This window comes from Microcaecilia unicolor, chromosome 3 (assembly GCF_901765095.1).
Source record: "Microcaecilia unicolor chromosome 3, aMicUni1.1, whole genome shotgun sequence".
NCBI lineage: Eukaryota > Metazoa > Chordata > Amphibia > Gymnophiona > Siphonopidae > Microcaecilia > Microcaecilia unicolor.
The window spans coordinates 74,414,643-74,425,939 of NC_044033.1; the positions used below are offsets into that span (position 1 = coordinate 74,414,643).

The 11,297-nt window shown below is 39.3% G+C and overlaps 1 protein-coding gene across 1 annotated transcript in view; it reads right to left on the bottom strand.

Annotated features, from left to right (window-relative positions):
- RPS6KC1 (ribosomal protein S6 kinase C1) overlaps nt 1–10,923 on the bottom strand; it is a 335,059-nt gene extending 324,136 nt beyond the window's left edge. Inside the window, exons 1-2 of the mRNA XM_030196044.1 lie at nt 10,743–10,923; nt 2,703–2,738 (exon numbers count right to left, since the gene is read on the bottom strand). Coding sequence (XP_030051904.1) covers nt 2,703–2,738; nt 10,743–10,844 — 138 coding nt within the window. The 5' untranslated portion in view covers nt 10,845–10,923. The remainder of the gene's footprint in view (nt 1–2,702; nt 2,739–10,742) is intronic.
- Between the last annotated feature and the right edge of the window lie 374 nt (nt 10,924–11,297).

Here is an 11,297-nt window from a genome sequence, read left to right on the forward strand (position 1 = left end):
AGTGAAAATTATGAACACTGTGAAGATCTTCATGGTGAACTGAAGGGGATGTTTAAGAACTTGGAAGCAGGATCATAACAAGACAGGTGGGGAAACGTGCAGGGGGGTGTGTGTGTGTGTGTGTGGAGTCTTACTCCCTCCCTCGCCCCCCCTTTTACAAAGCCGCACAACAATGCCGACACAGCCCATTTACTTTCAATGCAATGGCCTGTGTAGGCATTACCGCGCTGGCAGTCATTAGTGCAGCTTTGTAAAAAGGTGTGTCAGGGGGGAGGGGGGTAGTTTGGAAAGAATAGTAGATTCAAGGTGTGCTAATATATCCAACCATTGGATGTCACTTTCAGCAGATTTCAAAAGGATGGATTTTACAGCTCTTTTTTTTTCTCTGTTAAAGCCAGGGCTGGTGCAAGGTCATGGGGCCCATAAGCAAACTTTCTGCTTTGCACCCCTCTCAATTAACTTTCAGGGCCCTAGTCTATCCCAACTGAAATTCTGATAAAGCTCAAAATCACGATCACCTTAATGCCACCCCTCCCAGAAAGATCCTGTAAAAATAGGTACACTGGACATTAGAATCAAATATTTAAAACTTTGTTTCATGTACATAATGAGGGTAATTTCCAAAAGGCATTTAACCAGGAAAGGTGGGGTAGTTATTAAAGTGTGGTGCCCCTTTTTCAACATCATTAAAAACTCAGCACCATTTTATCCATGCTGATGCCATCGAGTAATTACGTTCTATCATGATAGATGGATTATTTTATTGTTTTCCTGTTTTAATAAATTGTCTACTTAGAATGTGTTTCATATGCAGTGCTGTAAATGTGATTATAAATGGGGCTGTCATCTAAGAGAGAATGCTTCGTTTCCCTGCAAGAAAGGTCTAGAAACCTATTCTTGTTGACATATTCATAAATGAGCTGAATATTGGAGTGACAAGTGACATAATCAGACCTGCAGATGAAACAATTATTCTAAGTTCTTAAAACAGCAGGGGATTGTGAGGATTTGCAGAAGAATCTGCTAATTCTAGAAGACTGGGCATCTATGTGCCCCCCACTGGGACCCACCACTGGTGAAATGGTTCTCCTCCCCTAGGCCCTCCACAATGAAACTGTGGCCTTGTTTATATTAGGTTCCACTACTGGAAACACAATTTTGGATGAAAATAAATTGCCGAAATGCACAAAAAAGCTCTTAGGACCGAGCGGTGAGAGGAGACGGTAAAAAAACATGCCCTCTGAGGAGACAGTGTTCGTGCAGCGGGTGGGAAGGCACATGTGCGGTGGTGTGTGTCTTGCACTCCACAAAGCTCTACTTATACTTTTTATAAGTCCCGGACGGGCGACACGGGTCGGCATCACCCACTTGTGAGAATTAATAAGCCTGCTTGTCCTCGGACATCGACAACTACACCTCATCAAACATTTAAAAAATGTCAAATCAGCACATCACATAGAGTCCATCATCTGTCTAGGTCACTGTTTAACCTGTGTCAGCATGTGCTGCTTTACGATTTTCTTAAACAATCCTGAATTCTTCTGTGTCCTGAGATGCTCTGGCAACTTGCTCCACTCTTTTGGTCCAGCAACAGAAAAAACAGACCGACTTGTCTCGTCTTAATTAAACAAGTGACACTCCAGAACCGTTAACAAACAAATATTGTTCGAACAACGTGCTCGCTGTGGGTGATAAACACAATGATATTCCCAACGCTGGCCTTCCGACAGTCACCTAATTTGAAACACAAATTAGTGAAAAGCAAGCTCCCAATACAAGCTCAAAAGGAAGAGAGTGGCACACATCCCTGCAATATACCTAGATGCAAACTGTGCCAACACATCTCACAGGATCCCAGTCACACACATGGGAAAAACACTCGGCATTAAGGGATCCTTCACATGCTCATCTTCAAATTCGATATATATCATTCAATGCAAAAAGTGTGAAGAAGGGTGCTATATTGGAGAAACAAGCCGGATGCTATAGACGAGACTCAATTACATAGACATAATAGTAAACATCACAATGCCAACTAGGATATCACCTCTGTAAGACAGCACTTTACAAAACCAGAATATTGCATCAATGAAATTATGGTAAGAATACTAAAAGGAAATTTTAAGACAATCTAGGAACGTAAGATCTTTGAAGTCGAAATGATGAAATATTTTGACACCCACCAGACAGGACTTAAAGATCTGGGCTTTCTATCCCACTAAACCATAAAATTATACTGCTTTGTCACCCTCATCAGCCATCCATCTCCCCCCCCCCCCCCCCCCCCCCCCCCCCCCCCCCAAGTCTCTCACCCACCCAGCTCTCCCTGTTCCTCATCTAACCCAACCCACTCTCTTCCTGTGAGACTGACATTGGATACTTTTGTGCTTCACTTATATAGTCTGATATTTGTCAACATTTGCTTATTTCTGATCGGAAGGGTTACCTTCAAAAGCTAATCGAAAAATGTAGTGTTAGTCTAATAAAAAAGGTATCATCTTATTTTCTTTTCTATGTTTTGATTTACTTCTTTTGATTTCTCTTTTTGACATGTAACTTCACATTCTCTTTTTATCTTATTTTACGTATTATTTGTAAACTGCTGTGATGGACTGCCAAACTAAACTAACCAAACCTAATTAGCAGATATACTAGAAGAATTTGATGAGAATAGAACAAACCAACCAATGGAAACAGGTTACCTCTTGGACATCCTCTGGATTTCGTCTTGAAACAATCTAAAAAAAAAAAAAAACAAAGACAAACCCAATCAGTTTCTTGAACTTCCAAAGACCTTGACTGAGAAATCATGACCATTCTGGACACTGTAGTGCTGAATGCAAGCCATCAGATGCTTGGTAGATCTTCACCTGCTGTGGGAAAGCAGTTTTGTATCTCAAGAGTGGGATGAGAATTCAAGGGCTGTCTGAGACCCAAAACACAAAATATTCCAAGTTCTTTGCAATGTCAGTTGAGGTCAGAGTCATGGGGTAGAAGAGACTATTTATGATGAAAATATAGTAAGTTAAGAGAGACATTTTCACATTTATTGTTGCAATTGCTATGTCTGATGCCCTGAAGGAGGCCAATGAGACAAAAACGGCCACAGACACCAAAATGAAATGGGGACACAATAGAGAGAGGTAAATGTGCCTGCAGAGTGCTACTGTAAACAACTACTCACAAGATGGCCACTTTACACTAGGGGTGCCAGAGGTTTTGACAGAGGGGTACAATTGTCCCAATTTACATCGCAGAAGTCAAACTTTGTTTTCACCTATTCCTTGAACATTCTTAAACTTGATCAATAAAGAAGTTGAAGAAGTAACAGAAAGGCTAGCTTTTACTGGAGAATACCCAGCAGTTCAGGGATCTTCCAAATTATATAGTGGAACTATTTCCAGTTGATTTTTCGGCTTATTCTCTTAAAACTAAAAACAACCGTTTATTGCAATTTCCAACCGTGAAAAATGTTAAATTTAAGGCTTATCATGATACTAGTTTTGTATACCATGCGGTGCAATATCGGAATACTCTTCCATTAGAGCATTAGAATTACAGAATCCTATCTGAAATTCATAAACTGTTATGGGCTCATCTATTTTCAACCTATTTTACATAGTGTTTATGAGTAAATAGTTTGAAGGTTTTCTTTTTACTGTGACTATAGTATAACCTTTCCTCCTAGGGAAGGCCTAGTTCTTTTGTATTGTGTTCCACATAGATTCCTGGTGGGAAAATAGCGGAATATACATTTTATTGTATTGAATGGTGCATCTGAGCACAACCTCTTAAAAGGTAGGGCATTACCCATCCTTCTTTCTGATGTTCTACTATATGATAGTATTTCAGAATTTACTTACAAAACTGCCAGACTCAGATGTTTATATTACTGTTTATAGTTATCCACGGCATAGTCTGAGGTATTGTTCCCCCCTCCCCCTCCAATGCTGCAGAGCATAGGATTTAGAATAGGATACCTTCCTACCACTACTGCAGCTACCACTACAGCATCTTGTCTTTCTCTCTCTCTCTCTGCCCCCCCTCGAGGTCCACCTCATTCCCTTAAAACACTTTCCCTGCTGCAGCTCCTTCATGTTGACAGGCCAGCAATAAGAACAACTGTCAGTAATGTGCACCATGGAGCGTTCAAAGCTCAAACACTCTAGAAGGCTCTGCTGTCCCACAGGAGTAAGGGAAGAGAAAGGTAAGTTGATGCTCAGACAGTAGGTTGGGAGAAGGGGGCAGATTTGGGGAGGAGGGTGCGATGCTGGAGATAAGAGACGGATGTTGGGAGCTGACTGTGAGAGAAGACATTCAATGCTGGGGGATGTTATATGGAAAAGGACAGATAATGTGGGTAATGGGAGAAGAAATGACATATGCAGGGGGACCAGGGGAGGGGAAAAAGAAAAAGAGATGGATGCAGGGGGTGAGGAGGAAAGAAAGTAAACCAACATTAAAAAATGAGGTTGGCAGGCAGATGGTGGAGATGTCAGGTAGGCTCATAATGGGCGTCTCTCAGGGAAGGTAGGACTAATTGACTGCAATCAAGAGATCTTAGGGTCCTTTTGGAAGTGCAAGACCTTGTAAGCCGAGCATAGAATCTTAAAATTGGACACTATAAAAAAAATGGGCACCCAGTCTAAGTTACAAAAAATACGGAAAACATGCCCTCGACTGTGTACATTACAAAAAAACCTAGAAGCATATTTTGAAGAGTTTGAAGTCATTTAAGTTAGGATTTAGCTATCCCAGCACAGTATCTTGTTGGTACCAAAATATTTTCACTTTACAATGATGGACTTAACAGTACCCTAAAGGATATTCAAACATTGAAATTTTCTTATAGCTGGAGCCCCTTCAGCAGCTCTTTGGCATGTTTAGACCTTTACTTAAAAATTAAGTTCATACATCAGAAGCCACTTAATTCTTCATCCAGCAATTACATCAGTTCAACTACTGAGAGCAGACACAGGTAGGCTCTACTAATTTATTAAGAGCTTTCTTAAAATAACTTTTAGAAATGGAGTTATTTTACAATGGTGAAGGTATAAAGCCTTACACAAAAGACTTGGTTTCTTAATTACTTTTTTGAGTATTTCTATAAATTGCGCTTTCACATGAAAGTGCAGAATATGCTGTATAGATCAATGGGAAAAAATGCCTATTTTAATGCAGAAAGACTTTTACAATGCATTGTAAGTGGACAAATGGATACAAGAGCTTTTGATATAATGCATTCTGTAAAAAGTCCATCTCCATTTACAGCAACTCACTAAGGAACTGATAAAACTTTAGTAATCTGAATCATTTAATACCCCCCCCCCCCCCCCCCCAGGAAACTTAAGAAGAGCAGTTATCAACATGTCTGTCATTAAAATGTATTACTTCACCACAGGGCCCATTTTATATAAAGAGACATAGTTACTAATAGCCCAGGTTAATGGTAAAATAACATCTTAGCTGATAGCTTCCTCCTCCCCCAAGAGTATTGCTACTGTTGTTATAATTGTAATTACTATTTTATAGTACAGTGCTGAAAATTTCTCTGGCCAAAGAACAAAAACTAACATGGAAAAAAAAAAGCAGTGGCTTAATCCTTGTAATCCAAAAGTTAACAATCCTGACCTGGTCTGGAATCCTTAAATGACTCATTGTGAGGCCAAGTGTGTGTCTGGTTTAATTTATGAATAAATCTACTTGTCATCTTGGGGCTGTGGCTTATTGCTTGTCAAGTCTGACAGTTAAGCTAATACAGGCTCAGGAAAATAGATTTCAAGGGCAGGCCACTAGTTACAGCCAAATCAAACTAAAAATTATAGGCTTAGGTCCCTGCCCCCAAAACAGACAATAATCTGAAAATATTTAGTCAATCAGATCCTTGGTGGCCTATTGTGGCTTTATCTTCAGTTTTTTTCTGTTGTATTGTTTCCCCCATTTCACTTCACAGTTTATAGTAATACCCATAAGAATAAAAAGAGAAACTTAGAGGCCCTTTTACTAAAGCTTAGCACATGCTAACAGACATTAATTAGCATGTGCTAAGTGCCATCGAGCCCATATGGATAAAACAGAACATATATTTATTTGTTGACATCTTTATCCCACATTATCCCAAGATGTACTCAGGTTCAAAATGGCTTACATAGCAATTGAACATTAGATATTACAATGGAACATGTATTAATGATTCATGAAATACAACAGACAAATATGAGTTGATCTCCTATTGAAATAGGCTTTGTTGGTTTACGTTTGTAAATATAGATTGAACTATAATGTAATATGATAAACTTAAACAATTACTTAAGGATAATCTCGTTGGGGTTTTGTTCACTTTACAATGGAAGATTATTACAAGTTAGAATGAGTTAGGTCATAAATACATTTAACATACAGCATTTAGCAAAAGGGCCCCATAGAAAGGCATCTTTGTATTTCAGAATATTTATTGCATCCATTGCTGGTATTCCAAAAACTGATCCTGCAGATGGTTTGTTTTTTTTCTTCACTTTAATTGAACTCTACAGTCTCTACATGTCTTCCCCTCAACCCTAAAGAAAGCTATCACTTAGTTCTCATTTGATGCTCTGTGCAATTTGTCTAAATTTAACATATACAGCAAGTTAACCACAAGAAAAAGTGGCACCTCTCTAGTTTACAGACCACCAGATCAGGATAGTAAACTGCTATTTCTTTCTACTGCATCTCCAGTGACTTTAGCATGCAGAGAAAATAACATGGCCGTCAAATTAGTTTAGTTTAGAAACTGAACCAAAACTCAAACAAGGCATACATGATGAGTCATAGAAAGTATTCTAGGCTAATCTACCAAAATTACACTTCTGCATCAGACCTGTGGAGGCAGAGCTGAAACATGCATTGTTGTTTACAACATGCAGCAGCTATAAGCTGCAAGAGGAGCAGTTCAATTAATGAATTACTCAGCTAATCATCAAGCAGTACATGTCTACTTTATATTTCCTCCTCTGCTGCATTATATATTACTCACATTTCAATCTTTTTCATTGGCAATTGATAATCAGCTTTCCAATCCCTCCCTGAGAAGTTCTCATGTGTTCGTCTTCCAGTCAAGCCCCCTCACCAGCCTTCTGTCCACTGCGCTTCAGATTTGTTAGCGCCCTGCTTCAGAATGCTCTCCGTGATTGGGCAGGTCCACTACTGTTTCCTAAAATGTGCCCTCGTACACTGTAATCTCTAAGTAGGATGTTAATGATTTAATTATAATCCTCTCTTAAATTATTCTTCCACACTATCAATCTGGTTTTTTTTCTGGGTAGCAAGAAAACTGCAGCTGCTATCCAGGCGCTGCATATGCGGAATATCAAGGCCACTTATCCAATTAAAAGTGTCTCCCTATCATTCAAACGGGAGCCCTGTTCCTATGATTTATGAATTAGCAGAATCAGTACATCAGTAAACACCTTCCCATCAGTGACAATGGATACATACTTATTTCTGTTATCTAAGCTGTCTCTTTGCTCCTACTGCTACCCTGTGTAAAACCACAACAGCTGTTTGTCTTTACTGCTTAATTCTCTTAGGAGACCATCTCCTATGGAACACTACTATTTTTTAAACTACAGGGAATAAGTGCTGTTCCTTCTAAATCTCATTAAGAGAAAGATAAAGGAGCTAATTTGTACTGATCTGGCTTCTCAAATAAACAAACTACAGTTCTTATACTCCAAAACATGTTGCCCAGCGAGGAGCAATTTGTATTCTGTTTAGCACCCCCCACCCCATCATTTTGAAAAGTTGGCACCTATGCGTACAGCAAAGGAAGAAAATTATTACAAAACCTTCTTAACCAGTCAGAATTTAATAAAGCACATGGACTACAGCAAACAAAATATATCATATTATGGTAGGAAGAATGGTATATCATGTTGCAGGAGCAATAGCACTAGTGGTTTTGGTCCTTTGCCAAATATTTTGGAGATCTGCTTTTCTTCTCGTAGATGAATATTGTCATTAACAGGGCCGTGGAGTGGGAAGCAATTCTAGGTGGAGTCGGAGTCAGCAAAAATTAAACAACTGACCCTAGTTTCAAAAATTTTTAAAAAGTTAAAATATAATGTATATTTATTATTTTATACTTATCTATATATATCTTTATCCTGGATCTAAAGTACCGGTAAATATATTAAAGCTTAATATCAGTAGGAGCTGGAGTCAGAGAGAAGAAAAATAAAGGACTTGGAGTCAAAGGTTTTGTGACTCCACAGCCCTGGACATTAACGACAACATTAGTGAGGAGAAAAGTGCATATGTTTGAAATAACAATATTTATAGGCACACAAAAGGGTTACTTGAGTACAGATAAATTATATCATCTGAAACCCAACTGAGAGCTAACTACAGCACAAAATTAGTTAATTATCTGCCCCCCTTTCCCTGATATTTAATAAATGTTTCCAAAAATCAAAACAGTTCAAGCGCTTCTTTCTGACAGTTTTGAGGAGGAAGATACTTAATCCTGGAGGTAGGACTGGAACTGTGAGACAGTGAGTGCTGCCAGGTGCTGTCCTAGGTGATATGGACCCTTTAAGTAATGTACTAAATTTTCAAACAATGATATAGAGGAATAGATCAACTAACTGAATCATTCAAATGAATTCCTCCAAAAACTTTAATATGGGACGAGGCTCAATCACTTACTGACATATGGTACACAGTCTTTCTCACTAAAAATTTGCATAACAAGGAAAAGGCCTCAACAGACTCTCATTCCAAAATCTTTTTCTTAGATTCAAGGAGTTCTTGCTGTCATTGGCTAAAAAAATATCCTTAACTGCAAAATATAATTCAATGTGAAAAATGCATCCTATACTTATGTTGAATATGCTGAAATGCCTTCTTTAATTCCTCCAAATACAGAAGTCATTGAGTAGATTCAAGATAAGGGTAGGATGCATTTTTCACACTGGATTATATTAAGGATGCAGGAGCTCTTGTCTCTGCTCTACCATATTTGAAAATGATGGCATTTGACCCCCACCTGATGTATCCTGGAATGTGGAGTCAGTCTGCCATATAAAGAGGCACTGAGAGGGGTCAACTGCTGCCATTTTTTTTTAATGGCAAAGCAGAGGCAGGAGCAAGCTGTCTCATCAAGGTACTGGGGTCTAGGGAGCCTATGTGTGGGGTCGAGCTGCCACTAGACATCAAGGAATTGTTGTTTGTTTTTTTAAGTCAAGGGGAGTCTGGTCAGGAGAAGAAGGGTGCCACTAACCAGGTTTTTTTTAAATAGTGGGAAGGAGGTGCTGTTAGATACCAGGGATTTTTTTTATTTTTGGATTGGTGGGATGAGAGGTCATGTTGGAGGTTAGGAGATAGGATAGATGCTGACTGCCATCAACTTAAAAATATATATATGTGCCCCTCCCTGTCAGTGCCTGAGCAGTGACTGGCTCAGGCACTGACAGAAAGGGGGCCATTTTGCAATGAACTGCAGATTACTACCATGATTTTAACGTGGCAGTAATCCCTATACTCACTGCTTACAGCATGCCACGATATTTTTGATCACTAATTTCATGGTAGAAGCTGTACACAAGGCTTTCTACATCAGCCCCTGAGTATGGGCTGTTACAGTTTTGCAAATGCTTCTAATACAATAGTGAAGGGGAGGAGAGAGAAGAATGATGCTTTTCTTGTAGTGCTAGATTTCCCCAAAGTTTAAAAAAAGTTTGTAAATAATGGTGTCCATCTACAATTATTACAGATAGACTGTTCTCTCCTTTTGTGTGTTTATAATAATGAGGTGAAGCAATATTTACAGATATACGTAGTTAATACTTGTACATCTGTAAACAACAGATGTGAGCTGCATTCACATATTTATTTTTAAATTTAGAAAGTCATGTTTCAAATATATGAATACATTTTATATGCACACCATTTTGTAAGAGTTAGTTTTTAAAGCTCTTACCATACATTAACCAATTTGTAACTGTTGTATACTTCCCAGAGTTAGATAGTCACAATGACTCCTAGTGTGAGGGGTTAATAGATGAGCTAGAAAGAAAGTAGAGTTGGGATTCATCTAAAGAAATGTTTCTTTACAGAAAGGGTGGCAGACACATGCAACAGGTTCCCAACTAAGGTGATAAAGAAAAGGACAGTGTTAGAATTCAAGAAAACACAGAGGACCTCTGAGGGAGATGAAGAAGTCACATAGCTCACCAGGGTGCTGAAAAGCATCCTCAGAACCCACAGAACTGGCATCAACAAATGTGGCTATAAAATATAAATAATATATCACTTCTCTCCTGCATCCTCCAACTGCACCTTACTATAGCTATCAGCCCCTGGGAAATACACAATTTCAAAGTAGTTATGGTGTGCATAATTTACACACTAACTTTAAAAACCTAACGTTATAATTTCACATTCACTCTGCATTTTAATCTCAGTCCCACAGATATGGAATACTGAATTTTAAAAACAGTGCCAACAATCTAGTTAACCATATGGCTATAGAAGCAAAGAAAGGCTATTCAAGCCAGAGCACAATCAGAGGATCTGTTTTGGCTGCCCCCGTTCTGTCTCTCCTTCTGCTGGGAATGTGTGTGTCTGCCTGTCAGTACAGAGTACTTGCATTTTAGCCCGTTCGCTTGTGTGGGTGAGTAGGCTGTGTCTGTGCGTCTCTGTTCCCCTCAGGGTGTCGCTGTGCTAAAGCACAGGAAGACAAGAAGCGCAGCTATCCAACTTACCCTGGCAGTGACTTTATATACAGTGTACCCTTTCTGGTGTTTCTTGGGATCGGTGACAGTGTAAAAGCGGGCCAGGTCTCCTCGGTCTCTCGAGGAGATCATGCTGGCCTAGCAGCCCCAATACGATCATCACAGCAGCATCCACTGAGCCTTCATCGCACACACTTACTGCCTCCCTTAGTGCGGCAAATCCACTTCCAGGTCACTATACAACTTCCGGTGGGAACTTCCGCATTGGTCTCCTTTCCCAACGAGGTTTAATAGGATGGAATGGAAGTGATCCTATCTAGTCCACTGTAAGCAAGGAAGCCAATTTGGTTAATCTCAGTTTCCACTCCCCCACGCAGCCGTCAGTGCGATACACTGAAAACAAAGCAAGCTGCTACATCCACGTTGTCGTTCTTTATTATTGGTCCATCTGTAACAAGTCAAAAGCTGTTTTTCAGTTGGATAGGTGGTGCCTTAAAAGGTGGAGGAGAGAAGAAATAGCAATTGAATATCACTAAAACAGCTTCAAAAATTATTGTAGCTGGTAGGAAACAGCAATTATAAACT